Below are 17,994 nucleotides of genomic sequence, written 5' to 3' on the forward strand. Positions count from 1 at the left end.
ATCTCATACTTTCCTCATAGTTTCAATTATAGTATCTATGCTAATCACTATCATCTCCATTTTGAGGTTCACCCCCTTGTACTCAAAAACATGCTTAACATTTCTACTGGTATATTTCAAAGGAACCTTAAAGACCACCTTTAACCTGAACTCATGACCTTCCCCTCACAAACCTGGTCTTTCTCCAATGTTCTTCCCTCAATCACATTAGTAATTTCTTATTCATCTTTCAATCTGAACTTCCTATTCTGTTTCTCAAAGAAACTCCCCTGACCTCCCAATGAGGACATTGTGTTTTTGTTTAATGTTTTTACTCCATTTGACTGTAAGCCCCATTAGGGCAAGGATTATTCCCACTTTGCTCATTGTTTTACTCCTTTTACACAGTGTGTGGCAATAGTAGATGCTCAATAACTTTTTCGTCAGTGGAATTATGAAAGAATAACACATTAGAAACTTTCACTTTGGTATTTTATGTACAATATAAAGTTCTAATCCACCAGTTCCCAAATGTTAGCAGTTTGAAATGTTTAAGCTAAAGACTTAAAATATATGCATAGCAAAGGAAACAGTTGACAAAGCCAAAAGACAGCCAACAGAATGGGAGAAGATATTTGCAAATGACATATTAGATAAAGGGCTAGTATCCAAAATCTATAAAGAACTTATCAAACTCAACACACAAAGAACAAATAATCTAATCAAGAAATGGCCAGAGGACATGAACAGACATTTCTGCAAAGAAGACCTCCAGATGGCCAACAGACACATGAAAAAGTGCTCAACATCACTTGGCAACAGGGAAATACAAATCAAAACCACAGTGAGATACCACGTCACACCAGTCAGAGTGGCTAAAATCAACAAGTCAGGAAATGACAGATATTGGCCAGGATGTGGAGAAAGGAGATCCCTCCTACTGTTGGTGGGAATGCAAGCTGGTATAGCCACTCTGGCAAACAGCATAGAGGTTCCTCAGAAAGTTAAAAATAGAACTACCTTATAACCCAGCAATCGCACTATTGGGTATTTACCCCAAAGATACAAATGTAGCAATCCAAGGTGTACTTGGACGTCAATAATTTATAGCAGCAATGTCCACAAAGGCCAAACTATGGAAAAACCAGAGATGCCCATCGACAGTTGAATGGATAAAGAAGATTTGGTATATTTGTATACACACACACACACACACAGGAATATTACTCAACCATCAAAAAAGGAAATCTTGCCATTTGTAATGATGTGGGCATTACAATAAGCAAAATAAGTCAATCAGAGAAAGACAATTATCATTTGATTTCACTCATATGTGGAATTTAAGAAACAAAACAGAGGACCATAGGGGAAGAGAGGAAAAAATAAAACAAGATGAAACCAGAGAGGGATACAAACTGTAAGAGACTCTTAATCATAGGAAACAAACCAAGGGTTGCTGGATTTAGTGGGGGGATGGGGTAATTGGATGATGGTCATTAAGGAGGGCACATGATGTAATGAGCACTGAACATTATGTTAAGACTAGTGAATCACAGACCTGTACCTTAAATGAATAATAAATTATATGTTAGTTAATTGAAAAAAAAAAACTTAAAATATAGGTTGTATAACCATTAAAAAAGTTTCAAATATGCTAAATTGCAATATATGTCTCCAAAGGCAAAGGAAACAAAAGCGAAAAGGAAATTTTGGGACTTCATCAAGACCAAAAGCTTCTGCATAGCAAAGGACACAGTCAACAAAATGAAGAGGCAACTCATAGAATGGGAGAAGATATTCGCAAATGACACTACAGACAAAGGGCTGATATCCAATATCTACAAAGAACTCCTCAAACTCAATGCACACAAATAGATAATCATGTCAAAAAATGGGCAGAAGAAATGAAAAGACACTTCTCCAAGGAAGACATACAAGTGGCTAACAGACACATGAAAAAATGTTCATCATCATTAGTCATCAGGGAGATTCAAATCAAAACCACATTGAGATACCACCTGACACCAGTTAGAATGGCCCAAATTAACAACACAGTAAACAATATGTGTTGGAGAGGATGTGGAGAAAGGAGAACCCTCTTACACTGTTGGTGGGAATGCAAGTTGGTGTAGTCACTTTGGAAACCAGTGTGGAGATTCCGTAAGAAATTAAAAATAGAGCTTCCTATGACCCTGCAATTGCACTAAGGGGTATTTACACCAAAGATACTGATGTAGTGAAAAGGGCCATCTGTACCCCAATGATCATAGCAACAATGGCCATAGTCGCCAAACTGTGTAAAGAACCAAGATGACCTTCAACGGACGAATGGATAAGGAATATATGGTCCATATGGACCATATATGGAGTATTATGCCTCCATCAGAAAGGATGAATACCCAACTTTTGTATCAACATGGATGGGACTGGAAGAGATTATGCTGAGTGGACTAAGTCAAGTGGAGAGAGTCAATTATCACATGGTTTCACTTACTTGTGGAGCATAAGGAATAACATGGAGGACATTGGGAGAAGGAGAGGAGAAATGAATTGGGGGAAATCAGAGGGGGAGACCGTGAGAGACTGTGGACTCTGAGAAACAAAATCAGGGTTTTGGAGGAGAGGGGGTTGGAGGGCTGGGTGAGCCCGGTGGTGGGTATTATGAAGGACACCTATTGCATGGAGCATTGGGTGTGGTACATAAACAATGAATTTTGGAACACTCAAAAACAAATTTAATTTAATTTAAAAAATTGTTTATATACTTGAAAAGTCTTTCTTGGCACATCAAAATTCCATAATTAAAGAAAGGAAAAACAACTAAACAAACCAAAACGAAATGAAAATCGACAACAAAAACTTTTAACAAAATAACCAAATGCCAAATATATTTTAAGGAAAAGCATTCAGAACACTGAGTGTAACTTCAGATTGATAATTCAATAAATAGAATTTGAGCAATAACTTTTTTTAACCTGGATTATTACATTAGTCAATGTACCTTTTTTGCACTTCTTCCTTGGCATCATTTCTCTTGGGAGTCTTCTCCAATCTGCATGTACAAAAGAAAAAAAGATACAAAAACTGAAATTCCCCTTAGGGATTAGCGGCACTCACTCAACATGACTATTTTAAAGGACATGAGAGGGGGCACCTGGGTGGCTCAGTGGGTTAAAGCCTCTGCCTCGGGCGCCTGGGTGGCTCAGTGGGTTAAGCCGCTGCCTTCGGCTCAGGTCATGATCTCAGGGTCCTGGGATCGAGTCCCGCATCGGGCTCTCTGCTCAGCAGGGAGCCTGCTTCCTCCTCTCTCTCTCTGCCTGCCTCTCTGCCTGTTTGTGATCTCTCTCTGTCAAATAAATAAATAAATAAATCTTTAAAAAAAAAAAAAAAAAAGCCTCTGCCTTCAGCTCCGGTCATGATCCCAGGGTCCTGGGATCAAGCTCCGCATCAGGCTCTCTGCTCAGCGGGGAGCCTGCTTCCCCCTCTCTCTCTGCCTGCCTCTCTGCCTACTTGTGATCTCTGTCTGTCAAATAAAATCTTTAAAGAAGAAAAAAATAAAGGACATGACAGGAGCACCTGGGTGGCTCATTCAGTGAATCATCTGACTTCAACTCAGGTTGTGATATCAGGGTTCTGGAATTGAGCCCCAAGCTGGGCTCAATGCTCAGCGAGGAGTCTGCTTGTGCCTCTCTCTCTGCTCCTCCCCTTGCTCATGTTCTCTCTCTCTCTTTCTCTCTCAAATAAATAAATGAAATATTTTTTAAAAAACCACCACCACAACAACAAAAAACAAAGGATATGATGGGGTCATCTGGGTGGCTCAGTAGGTTAAGCACCGAACTCTTGGTTTCAGCTCAAGTCATGATCTGAGGGTTGTGAGATTGAATCCTGGATCAGGGCCTAAGATTCTCTCTCCCTCTCTCTCTATCCAGTCCCCTCTCAAATAAAAAAAATAAATCTTTAAAAAGAATAAATGACATCACTGTTGCTTCTGCAATGAAAATAAAATTTCTTAATATCTGACTGTACAGATTTAGCTTGGGAATCAAAATATAATAGTAACATATTTTCTCCTATGAAGAAGAAAATTTCATTTAAAATATTGGGAGGTGGGGCGCCTGGGTGGCTTAGTCGGTTAAGCATCTGCCTTCCTCTTGGGTCACGATCTCAGTCAGGGTCCTGGATCAAGTCCTGCATCGGGCTGCTAGCTCAGTAGAATTTCTGGTTCTCCCTCTCCCTTGGCCTGCAGTTCCCCTGCTTGTGCTCCCTCTCTCTCTCTCTCAAACTGTATCAAATAAATAAATAAAATCTTTAAAAAATAAAAACGACTTTGGGGCATCTGGCTGGCTCAGTCAGTATAGCATGTGACTCTGATCTTAGGGTCGTGAGTTGGGCCCCACATGGAATACAGAGATCACTAAAAAAATAAACAAACTTTAAAAAAAAACCCAACTTTGTAATAGTGCTATAAAATTTCTATGACATTCCTTCAATAGCTACATAGTATTTATCTAATCAATCTTAAATACAGAAATTTTCGTAACAAGAAAAATAATGTAAGAAAATTTTTATGAAGTTATGTTTGATATGTTTGAAGTTATGTTGATAAAAAGTTTCTAAAGTAGTACGTATAGAATCCCATTAAAAAATAAACCTAACATATATTTTTATATATTTAATATTTGTGCAGGGAAACCTCTAGGTTCTGAACAAAATATGACAGTAATTCTTTGTGGGTGTTAAGATTACAGCTGCTTTTCTTACATATTATTTATTATTTGATTCTGCTATATTTTGTAAGTTTTCTATAGTGACATGTATATCTTGCAAAATAAGGAATTGTTTTTTCAAAAGTTAAAATATTTGACCACAATCCCAACATGTGCAAAATTAAATAAACAATTCTAATAATTATCCAAAAACTTTATAATTAAAAATATAAATAGCGAAGGAAAAGTAATTCTCTTTAAGAAATAATTTTGCCTGGGGGCACCTGGGAGGCTCAGTCACTTGAGCCTCAGGTTCTTGATTTCAGCTCAGGTCATGATCTCAGGGTTGTGGGTGAGACTGAGCCCTGTGGGGAGTCTGCTTGAGATTTTCTCTCTCTCTCTCTCCCTCTGCCTCATCCGCTACACTCTTTCTCTCAAATAAATAAGTAATCTTTAACAAAATTTTTTGCCTTGAATTAGCTATACAATTCCTCTAATTAGTCACTTTATTCCAATTTTTAAAAAAGAATTATTTATTCATTTTAGAGAGAAAGAGGACACATGAGCAGGAGGAATTCCTCACTGAGTATGAAGCCCTATGTGGGGCTATATCCCAAAACCAAGATTCAGATGCTCAACTGACTGGGCCACCCAGGCGTCCCAATTTCTTTACATTTTGAAGCACAGAACTAATTAGAAAAATGAAACAACATGAAAATAGATTAAAAAAAATACTGCCTGTCAAGAAAAGCTCAGTGTAGTTTGCAGAAAGCATTTGTATCTCAAGCTATTTTACCTGAACTACTAAATTTGGCTTTGAATCTATTTCTGCTTTTATAAGTGAGTCACAGATGATCATGAAAAGGTATGTAAAGAGAATCATTCAGGAAATGAATATTTATGATGTGGCAGATGTGAAAGATCTGAGACAGGAGATAGGAGAGTGTTCAAGGGGAATCCAACCTTATCAATGATCTACCCTGGAAAGATCACTATAACCCATGCAAGCAATAATGCTGGTAAATGCCATTTATGCTCTTACATAAAGACAGTTTCCACAAAACACCAAGAACAGAAGTCAAAGAGAAGTAAGTTAAAAATGAGAAGACCTGGGTTCTAGTCGTACTTAACAAGTCACCCTGATAAATCACTCCATTTCTATGGCAATGTTTCTTTATCTGCAAAATGAATGAGCTGGATGAAATCTCTCTAGCTTCTTCCATCTTGCCTGTGCTTAAGGAAAATTTGTGAACATTGAAAAACACTCTCTTAGCTATGGTTCTATTGGAAAGGTATCTTAACAAATAAAAATAGTCTCTGTGTGCTTGAAAGAAAGGAAGATCCATGAGCATGACTTAAAAATGTCCTTTAACTAGTCTTGTTTTCTCCTCAGAAGCTGTAAAATCACTCACAAACACAGAAGTATTACTGGTACTGTAGATTAAAACTGTAATTGTAGCAAATGGAAACAGAAAGCCCAAATGGGTTTGGCAAGTCCTATTTTATAAAAAAGTATCTTAAGAACTTTAAAATCGGGCATCTGGGTGGCTCAGTGGGTTAAGCCTCTGCCTTCGGCTCAGGTCATGATCTCAGGGTCCTGGCACTGAGGCCCATATCAGGATCTCTGCTCAGCGGGGAGCCTGCTTCCCTTCTCTATCTCTGCCTGCCTCTCTGCCTACTTATGACCTCTCTCTGTGTCAAATAAATAAATAAATAACTTCAAAATCACTTCAACTCTTCCTTGTTATAATACAAGGAAATATCCTAGTTTTCAAAGGATATACATTACTAATTAATTACAGTAAAGGAACCAGGCTATTTTCCTATAGCATAAATTCCTATGGTGAAAATAGAAAAATTTCCCTAAAAAAATATGGGGTAGGGAGATGAACTTTAAACATTATGTTAATACTCTCACTTTTATAATTACCTGGTATCCATTCCTCTTTGTACACCTTCATGTATCTTTTACTGTATCTTTCAATATCTAGAAAAAAGAGAAGAAAGTGTTCATTAGAGAAGTCAAGAATAAGCCTGAACTTCAGCCACTCCTAAGCCGTAACTAAAAACAGCAGATCCATCTTTTATTTCAGGGTCCCTGGGTGGCTCAGTTGGTTAAGTGTCTGCCTTTGGTTCAGATCATGATCCCAGGGTCCTGGGATAGAGCCCTAAACCACGTTCCCTGTTCAGTGGGGATCCTGCTTCTCCCTCTCCCTCTGCCGTTCCCCCTGCTTGTGCTTGTTCTCCCTCCCTCTCTCTCTCTCTCTCTCTCTGTTAAATAAATAAATAAATAAATCAAAACCAAAAGAAAACAAACTCCAAAAAACAACTTTTATTTCACACATAGGGAATTTCCTATATTTGTACATAATGTGTCCCCGAACACCTATTGAAAAGTTCAATAAATATTACAAGTTTGAGGGACCCATTGCAAGAAGCAAATGGGTACGAATGGCTGGGGGTGAGCAGAGACCTAAACTCTAACACAGTGTTCAGAATCAGACAACCTGACTTACCTCTGAGAATATTCACAAAAGCCCAAAGCCAGGTCAGGAAGCTACTTACATATACAGGCAAGAAAGTCTTCTTGTGACATTAGCCTCCAGCTCCCACTCTTAAAATCTTGTTTAACTGGGATTTATTAACTACCTACGTGGAGATGGAGAGCTGTATGCTCACCTCCAGGGCTTGATATACACATTAATACACAGTTAGGCTTCTCAATGAGCTACTCTTCACAATCCAGTGAAGAGGAGAATGGGGAAAAGGGTAGGAGTAGCTAAGTTTGGACATGAGGGGGTATGAATGAGCAAGCTTCAAGTCTTCCACGCCAACTACTGACAATTTTGCAGGGACCTTCTGCAGTTGCCCCCAATGGGACTGGCTCTTACTTCTGCTTTGTCCACTTTGCCAGAAGAAACTCCCTCAACGAGGGCCTAAACTCTTTCCTAGCAACTTAAGTTGGCAAGCAACACCACCAAGCCATAACCTGAAACCATGGTTCATCACAGAAAGTGGTTTAGGAGTATAGCCATGAAATAGGGAAGTTAATACAAATGATGCAAATGTAAAAAGCAAGGCCCAAATATGTACTGATTTCTCTTCCATGTTAAGAAAATGATTCCACATAATACTAACAGCACAGTGTTAAACAAAAATAACTAAAATAAATAGTAGATCAGGGAGACCAAGAAACCAAGCTCTTCTAGGTTTTAATTGTTTTGACTTCAGTAATTTTTTTAAAAGATTTTATTTATTTATCTGACAGAGAGAGAGGGATCACAAGTAGGCAGAGAGAGGCAAGGGGAAGCATGCTCCTTGCTAAGCAGAGAGCCTGATGCGGGGCTCGATCCCAGGACCCTGGGATCATGACCTGAGCTGATGACAGAAGTTTTAACCCACTGAGCCACCCAGGTGCCCCTTGATTTCAATCTTGCTCTTATGCTTTTTATTTGTAAAAAGAAGTCAGCACAGATGACAGATTTGCATTTTAAAATTTTCTCTACAACAGACTGCATATTTTGGAAAAATTTAACCTTTAGTAGTAAACTGTAGATAAGCAATATTGAAAACCAACTACTGAGATCCAGTTAAAAAGAAGTAAAGGATTTGAACAGACATTTCTCCTAAGAAGATATGCATGGAAAAAAGCACATAAGATATTCAATGTCATAGTTATTTTGGAGACTCAAATCAAAACCACAATGAGACACCACTTTATACCCAGTAGAATGCCTATAACCAAAAGGCAAGGGTATGGAAAAACTAGAACCCTCATATATTGTTGGTAATAAAAATGGTGCAAGCACTTTGGAAAACAGTTTGGCAGGTCCTCAAAATGTTAAATATAGAGTTAACATATGATTCTAGATAAATACCCAACAGAAATACTTCATGTCCACTCAAAAACACGTACATAAATGTTCAAAGCAGCAATAATCGTGATAGCTCCAAAGTGGAACTGACCCAAATGTCCACCAACTGGCAAATGGATAAACAAAATGTGGCACATAAAACGATGGGATATTATTTAGCCATAAAAAGGAATGAAGCATGTTGTCCCATCAGTGAATTCTGAAAACATTACGCTAAGTTAAAGAAGCCAGGCACAAAAGGACACATTTTATGATTCCTTTTTTGTAAAGATTTTATTTTTTTTTAGAAGATTGTATTTATTTATTTGACAGAGAGAAATCACAAGTAGATGGAGAGGCAGGCAGAGAGAGAGAGAGAGAGAGAGGGAAGCAGGTTCCCTGCTGAGCAGAGAGCCCGATGCGGGACTCGATCCCAAGACCCTGAGATCATGACCTGAGCCGAAGGCAGCAGCTTAACCCACTGAGCCACCCAGGCACCCTGTAAAGATTTTATTTTTAAGTAATCACTACACCCAATGTTGGGCTTGAACTTACAATGCTGAGATCAATAGCTGCATGCTCCACTGACTGAGTCATTTATATGAAATGTCTAGAACAGACAAATCACTACAGACAAAACAGATTAGTGGTTGCAAGAGAATGAGGGGTGATTCTAACAGGGATAGGGTTTCTTTCAGGATGACGAAAAAGTTCCAAAAATCAGAGAGTAGTGTTGGTTGCATAATTCTGTAACTACACTAAAAGCCACTGAATTACATATTTTATTTTATTTTATTTTTTAAAGAGTTTACTTATTTGACAGAGACAGCGAGAGAGGGAACACAAGTCAGGGGAGCAGGAGAGGTTTAGCCTGTTGTGGGGCTTAATCCCAGGAACCTGGGATCATCACCTAAGCCAAAGGCAGATGCTTAATGACTGAGCCATCCAGGTGCCCCAGGTAAATGTATAATTTCTATTAAGCTTTTGAAATTCTAAAAGTGGCTTACAGAACCATTACAACTATCACTCCTGTTGCTACCTCATTGGCCTTGAGTGGTTCAGGAGATTTATCTGGGAACCATCGGATCAGACACTCTCCATATACCCTTGCAGCTATAATCCATTAAAGTAATAATATTCATCAGTGTTTTTCTTTTATTACAAAGATAATAAATTTCATGTAAAGAAAATACCAATCATTTCTATAATTCTACCCAAGAACATTATAAACAAATTATGAAGCTATCACAACAAGAAACATTTTTATTCTATGCCCTTGGTTCTTTGTAAACTCAATACCCTGAGCCACACTAGTCACTTAATTACCAGGAAGCCTTGAAACCTCTTACCCTTATTTATTCACATGAGTCCCTAAGTCTCTCTTTCCTAAAGCATGTAGGTGGTGAGTGATAGGATAAGGCTGGTAAAGGTACAGTGGTACACCACCACCCAGAACACAGCCCTCTCTGACAGTTGCATACAGTTGCAGAATACAGCTCCCTCTGACAGTTGCATACAGCATATATATTTACAATATGTATTATATTAAGCTTTATACATGCATATGTATGTGTATGTTTTTTCTTAAAAACTTCATTTTCAACTATAGTTTTCTAAAAACACATTACAACAGAAAAGAAAAATAAACATGAAGATTTTGAAGGAGAATGTACTTGTATCAATTCAAAGAATTCTATGCAAGCATTTTCTCCAGAAAGAAAGAGAAACAAAGATTCCTTGTATTTTTAAATACTTTGTGCAATTATCAAAGATAAAGAGCCTCTTAATCCAGGTACAAGGCAACCACTCCCAGAAACCAGCAACAAAATAATGTTCCTAATGTCCCTGTTTAAAAGACTCACGGGTAGGCTTTAATAAAATGGCATACTTGTAAGTTAGACTTGTGCTTTAATAATTATCAAATTTAGTTAGGTTAATCTGTTCCATGGTCTAGAGAAAACACTAATTTTAAAAAGATTAAAGTATATACTATTATTTTTTCTAAGAATAAATGTTTATTAGTTCATTTAATCTTACTTTTTAAAATCTTTAAAATGAGAGCTTTAATTTCATTTTTTAATCAAATAGATAAAAGCATGCAACAAAATCATGAAAGCCAAAAAATTCAGTATTTTAGAGATAAAAATGTCTTATGAAACCATTATATCAATTTTAGGCCATTATGTTTGAAAAATTAAATGAACTTGTCTAAAATGCTTCTTATAATTATAAGCACATATAATATTACTATATAAGATGTTCTTTTTGACTCTTAGTTCTAAGTCTTTTATGCAGAGTTAAAATGGAATGCATTTTTAATACTAATGGAATGAGATGATACTGTATGAATTTCTCATTCTTTAATGATGTTGTTTTGGGAATTCAAGGATGATATCGATCTCTCTAATTTCATCATTCAAGGGCAGAAACTGAAAATCAATATAGATCTACTGTGCTAAATAACTACTCAGGAATGGGTTCTCTTCCTCTAAAACCACTTCCCACTCCCTGTCTGAGACTGTCAAGCCTTTTCCAGCTGTAATTTCTCCCCTTTGTCCTTGGTATAACCAATGAGTACATGCTTGATGCTTCCTATTATGTCTGATATAGAAATAATAAGCCAAAATATAGTCAAGACTTTTAAAAGTTTTAACCAAAATATTAAATAATCAGAGAATGATATAAAGGATAATAATCATTGCATTATATACATATATGAGCAAAAAACCCACTTTAAATCTAATAGCAGGCAATTATTCACAATAAATAATGTTATATACACACAATGAAATACCACAAAGTCATTAAAATTTCCAAGAATACTAAGGATGGGGCGCCTGGGGGGCTCAGTAGGTTAAAGCCTCTGCCTTTGGCTCGGGTCATAATTTCAGGGTCCTGGGATGGAGCCCTGCATTGGGCTCTCTGCTCAGCGGAGAGCCTGCTTCCTCCTCTCTCTCTCTCTACCTGCCTCTCTGCCTACTTATGATCTCTGTCTGTCAAATAAATACATAAAATCTTTAAAAAAGAAAAAAGAATACTAAGGATATGTGAAAAGGCTAATAACTTGCTATTGTGTAGAAAAGGAAGATACAAAGACCATGAATCCAATTTTATAAAAAGAATACCCATATAAAAGAAAAAAATCCAGAATATACAATAAAATATTAATAGATCCCTAGACATATGCATTATAGGTAACTTTTATTTTTTAACATTTTTGTTTCTCAAAATTTTCACCAAATGCATAAAATTTCTCTTGAAAGGTAATTTTAAAAATAAAATATCAAAAAGTTTAAAATACATTTTTTCTTAAATCAACATTAAGTATGCTTTTCCAGGTAGTGGATGATTTCTGATTAAACTAAATCCATCAACCATTAAATGCATTAATTGACCTTTGTATCTTATATAGAAACATTATTTCATCTGTATCCATTCAGCCACATAATCAAAGATTCTACTACCCACCTTGTTTTTCTTCAGGTGTTTCTATGTAATAAGGCATTCTTTTCATAGTTTCTCTCAACTCCTGTTTCAAGGCCAGCATATAATCTTCACCCTCTCCTGCTTTCAGTGGCACTGGTTTATAATCTGTATCCTTTTTAAGAGACAATTTTTTTAAATAAATTAAGTTTTTAAATATCCTTTTTGTCTATAATCTGGAAAATGTCAGTTTTATTGAAAAACTACATCTTACAGATTTTAAGTTTTATAATCAGCTCAAAAGATGTTGAACTTTTGTCATCTTTTTAACCTTTTAGCCCATTTCCTACCTTGCTCTTATTTTAGAGGTAGGAAAGAAAGATGCTTAATTTTCCTTCTGACACACCAACAGATATTTTATTACATAGTCTGTTGACCATGATTACATAGTTTAGAAGTCAAGGCACCCAAATGACAGCAACTGCTTTAGTTTCCTATTAACCTCAATTAGTAGTGGTGGTATTAGTGGAAGCAGTAGCTTAAAAAAAAAAAAAAAAAGAATAAAAGTAGCAGCTGTTATTTAGCAAGTGGTTACTCTGACCAGGATGTCCTCAATATACAACATCCATGATCCCAGTTAAGTATCATCAATATTTTCCCTTTGACAGTAAATAAATTGAGAAGTGAACAATCTCTAAGCTCATATGACATGTAAATGACAAAGCAGGAATTTGAATTTACATTTTCAATTTTTTTTTTTTTAGACAAAGAGAGAACACACGCATGTGGATATGTGGGGGTGGGGAGATACAGAGGGAGAAGGAGAAAGAATCCCAAGCAGGTTCCATATTCAGAGCAGAGCTTAACTTAGCGTTTGATCCCAAGACCCTGAGATCATAACCTGGGCTGAAGTCAAGAGTCAGATGCCCAAATGACTGAGCCACCCAGGTGCCTCTCTATGCCTTCAATTTTAAAGAATTACACACATGCACATAAATGGATATATGTATGTATATTCATAAAATACATATGTTTATTAAATTGTGGGGCCTCCGCGTATACAGTAAAGACACTTCTTAAAAAAAAAAGACATTATCAGAGCTAAGTATAGGATACATTTTCAAAATTTCACTCTGAATTTATTCATTCATTCTACAACTATTTATTGAGGGCTTACTATATAAGCCAGACATAGACAACAAGAGACACCATGATGAACTAATCAAACTTCCTGCCCTTATGGATTTTACATTCTAGGGGAGAAAAACACAAGATGTAAATAAACAATGAGGAAACACACAATTTCAGATAGAGATTAGTGACATGAAAACAAGGAAGCTGGGTAGAGGAAAGAGTGATGGACAGAGTACATGCAGGCTGGAGGTAGTTGGTCTAAACACGGTAAGCACACATGACCTCTCAGGAAGTCACGTTTGGGCAGAGCTCTGGAAAAAATTAGGAAGCCATCATGGAAAGACTTGAGAACAACAGATGGCTCCAGTCAGGGAAACCAGCACAGGCAAATGTCTGAGAGAACAAGGAGGCCATGATGGCTAGGGAGAGAGAAGGTTGGTGATGAGAAAAGTTAGAGAGACACCAGCAAGGCCATATCAAACAGAGCCAGTTTGCCAGCAGTAAGGAATTTTAATTTTATTCCAAGTATAAAACAACATGTCTAATATTCCCGGTGTTTAGAAGTATCCTCACACATGCAGAAGAGCTTGTTTTAAAAGAAATCAATGTAGGGGTGCCTGGGTGGCTCAGTGGGTTAAAGCCTCTGCTTTCAGCTCAGGTCATGATCCCAGGGTCCTGGGATGGAGCCCACCATCGGGCTCTCTGCTCAGCAGGGAGCCTTCTTCCCACCCGCCCAACCCCCATCTGTCTCTCTGCCTACTTGTGATCTCTCTGTCAAATAAATAAAATCTTAAAAAAAAAAAATCAATGTATAAAGTGACATTATGCCTCCTCATGGGATGTTTACTATTTTACTAAATATCAAAAAGGGAAAATACCAAGAACAAAAAGTAGAGACTCCCTGTGTAAGACATGTAGATCCCTAGATACATTTGTTCAGGGTACTCTACTTACATAATTCTTTTGACAAGTGACTTTTCCCTTTTGATATAGGGAAAAGATTTCTGGATTGAGAGGTATATGGTTATTTATGATTTTTCATTTTTTTAATACTGTAACACATACATACCTGGAAATGTAAGCTTAGGTTTTAAACTTAATGCAAAGTGAAAGCATTAAATATTATGCCAATTAAGTTTACAGCATACTCATTAAATTTAAAAGCAACACTAAATGTAGTAGGAACACTTAGATGTTGAGAAACAGCAACAAAATTCAAATTGACTTTCAAAAAATAGAGAAATAAGCAAAAAAAAAAGTGGAGTAGGGAATAGTAGACTGAATGGTATTCTAGGGAGTAAAATCAAATTCTATAGATATAAGATAAGATAAGATAAGATAAGAAAATCATTAAGTGAAAGTCTGGTAGAGTGAGGACCATTGGGGACCATTGTAAAATCTAACCTGGCATTCAAAAATATTATTTTGATGTTGGAATACATCAGAAACAGCAATAGAAGATGCAGGAATTGAAAAAAATTCTTTCTTCGTTCACACAGGGCTGAGTATATTTAAAGAAAGGTGAGTACAGTTTTTCCTGTGTTTTAAGAAAGCCATGTTAAAAATCAGAAAGAGGTTCAGGGAAGAACAGAAGCAGCAAAGCATACTCTTTTTGGCTTTCTTACATTTAAGATTCTATAATGGTATCCTCTATTCAGTCCTATATAGAATTTTAATTTTCTTTAAAACATGAAAGAACCATGAGAAATCCGCTTTTAATGTACTTACGGGAAACACTGGAGGTGGTTTCAATGCTACATCAGGTAACTTTTCACCTCTGCTAAACCCAACGGCCTCAATATTAAAGGTATAAGCTGCACGTCCACGTCCTTTATTCCCAGCCATCAGAATTCGTTATACCAGAGAAGTGGGTAAATTCTGAAAGACATCATGTAAAAAAGGAAACCAACATTTTAAAGCAAAATAAAAAACTCTGCCCGTTAAGTAGCACGGCCAATTTAAAATGCTTCTGGAAAGTAAAACTTGTAAAGAAAGAAACATAGGAAAGACTAATTTCTGGACCCCTCACACCTAGTCATGCCTGGCAGGTGATATGAGGATGGCCTCAACTACCTCACCTTGGCCCCACGTGAACAGCTGACCCTGGGGCTCCTTTGAGACATTGCCTGGACCACTGTACAACCAGCTGACGCAGTTCTCTCCACCCCTCTGTGACTTGGCATCAAGATCTCAGACCTTTGTGAAAAGTGTGGACAAGAAAGGTCTAGCTGATGAAGACAGACAGACTTGCTTTTACATTCAACGTGAAGACTATCCTTAGTCACATACACTATCGTTAGTCATATACATTGAGTTTTTTTTTTTTAAAGATTTTATTTATTCATTTTGACAGAGAGAAATCACAAGTAGACAGAGAGGCAGGCAGAGAGAGAGAGGGAAGCAGGCTCCCTGCTGAGCAGAGAGCCCGAAGCGGGACTCGATCCCAGGACCCTGAGATCATGACCTGAGCCGAAGGCAGCGGCTTAACCCACTGAGCCACCCAGGCGCCCTACATTGAGATTTTTAAATGATTTATTTATTCTAGAATTTGAGTGTTGGTAAGAATCCTTGAGATTTAATCTAATGTCCTTTTAGAAATGCGAACAGGCTCATTTCAAAGATTCTGAAGTGTGTCCAAGCAAAAAAAAAAAAAAAAAATTAAATTAAAGGCACAATTACTGTACTCTTTTCAGAGGACTCTGAAAAACAATCTGAGGGTTTTGAAGGGGTGGGGGGTAGGAGGTTGGGGGAACCAGGTGGTGGGTATTAGAGAGGGCACGGATTGCATGGAGCACTGGGTGTGGTGCAAAAACAATGAATACTGTTATGCTGAAAAAAATAAAAATAAATAAATTAAAATTAAACAAAACAAAACAAAAAACCTGCACTCTTTTCAACTTTGGGGATGGCAGAGATGTCACATACTCAAGTTTTGCATTGAATTTCTGAATTGTCTGAAACATGGTTATACTATAGAGAAATGAGCTGGCAGCATATTAACAGGGGTCCCTAAACCAAGGCTCTTTCATTACAAGTCTGCATTCGACTGTAGTGATGATGATAACACACATCCTCTAAATCTCTTTTCCCACTGATACATCATTCAATCCTGCAAGCCCAACAAAGCAGTCATATATCCATACCACTCAACAGTCCCTCTCTCTTTCTCCCTTGCCATTATTTGTTGAAAACATGAGGTCATTTCCTGGACAATGCTTCTCCAAATTTAAGGCACACGAGAATTACCTAGGATCTTGTTAAAATGCGGAGTCTTTCCTTTGGCCGAGAATCTGCATTTCTGACAAGCTCTCTGGGGATACCAGGGCCGCTGGTATGCAGTCCACAGTTTGAAAGTAGCAATGCTATACATTCTCCCATTTCTGAATCTGAGGAACTGAATCCATCAGATGTGGCTTAATACATTCCTCTAGCCCCTGTATTTTCTAAATTCAAATTTGAGTTAAATTTTTTGCAAGAAGACTTAAAAGAGATGCTCTGTTCTTCCGACTGCATCACATCAAGATGCACATGAACTAACTAACTCTCTCTCGGTGATGTTCTCTGGTGAGTGGGTTCAGGTACTATCAGTCTGTTTCATCTAGTACAAACTTCCCCATCAGTTTCTACCTAATGATTTTAGTAGCCATTGATGATTATAGTCTAAATTCATCATTCCATTATGGACTGTAATTCTATTCTTTCCATATCTACTAATTGGAATTCTATCAGGAATCAATTTCCCTCATTCACTATTTAGTTACAATGAAGCACAAGTTATACGGGAAAGGTGCTTATTTTAATAATCAGGCTCACTCCATCTGTTCAAAGAGAGGGAGAATATCCAAATGGCTGTGTTTCATTTGCTGAGTCACCCAAGCATACGCTGAGTCCACACAAAGCAGGTTTCCCAAGTATGAAAACTGCTGAGCAGAAAAACACACCTTTACTCTAAGAAATGAAGTGTGGGAGCCCAGGAGGCATGGTTGAGACCATGGGCTTACTTCCAATCTGGGATTTGCTACGAAATAAAGATTAAGAAGAATTCTGGGTAACATTTCCCAAAACACCTTATCATAAGAATTACCTGGGGAACTTGTTAAATAAACAGAATCTCAAGTGATCCTCAAGTATTCAACTTTACACCAGAATCTTTGGAGGTGGGCTCTAAGAATCAGTTGGGAAAATTCACCCTAAAAAAAGAGTTACCAGCTACCACTGCTTGATGAAATACCCCTTGAGAAATATGAAACCCTGCTGCCTCTACACTTCCATATTTATTAAACACTTTTGGGTATATAACTGTTATCATTAGTGAATACACTGCCCTTGACAGAAAAATCAGTCCTAGCTCTTGAGTCACCCTTAATGATTACATGGTATTCTGGCCTAGAGATTCATCTCTTTTTAGTTTGGCTATTAGGAGTCTTTCGTCCCATACCTAGAGAAACTGACACATTCATTTTCTTCTCTTGCAGAGCTGAGACGTATTTCTTGGACTCCAGTAACTGTCTCATAGGAAAAATGGCTCACAAATGAGGCTTAACTCTCAATCTTTGGAATCCTCTGAGTTGACCACTACCTTGTCCTTTTTTCACCCTCCCAAACTTCTTGATTAAAGGGCTTTTTTTTTTTTTTTAAATTTATTTGACAGACAGAGATCACAGTAGGGAGAGAGGCAGGCAGAGAGAGGAGGAAGCAGGCTTCCTGCTGAGCAGAGAGCCCAATGCGGGGCTCGATCCCAGGACCCTAGGATCATGACCTGGGCTGAAAGCAGAGGCTTTAACCCACTGAGCCACCCAGGTGCCCCCCCCTTTTTTTAACCAACTTTCCCCATTTCCTCATTATCCAAATCTTCCTCTACTTCCTATAGACCAATTTCACTGAGTCATTCATTC

The 17,994-nt window shown here is 37.5% G+C and overlaps 1 protein-coding gene across 3 annotated transcripts in view; it reads right to left on the minus strand.

The window, feature by feature from the left end:
- POLR3G (RNA polymerase III subunit G) overlaps positions 1–17,994 on the minus strand; it is a 72,250-nt gene that overhangs the window by 47,565 nt on the left and 6,691 nt on the right. For all 3 annotated transcript variants that reach the window (XM_044265756.1, XM_044265748.1, XM_044265740.1), the window contains exons 2-5: positions 14,828–14,977; positions 12,011–12,140; positions 6,619–6,675; positions 2,981–3,031 (exon numbers count right to left, since the gene is read on the minus strand). In XM_044265756.1, coding sequence (XP_044121691.1) covers positions 2,981–3,031; positions 6,619–6,675; positions 12,011–12,140; positions 14,828–14,944 — 355 coding nt within the window. In that variant the 5' untranslated portion in view covers positions 14,945–14,977. The remainder of the gene's footprint in view (positions 1–2,980; positions 3,032–6,618; positions 6,676–12,010; positions 12,141–14,827; positions 14,978–17,994) is intronic.

The sequence above is a fragment of the Neovison vison genome, chromosome 1 (genome assembly GCF_020171115.1).
Source record: "Neovison vison isolate M4711 chromosome 1, ASM_NN_V1, whole genome shotgun sequence".
Taxonomy (NCBI): Eukaryota; Metazoa; Chordata; class Mammalia; order Carnivora; family Mustelidae; genus Neogale; species Neogale vison.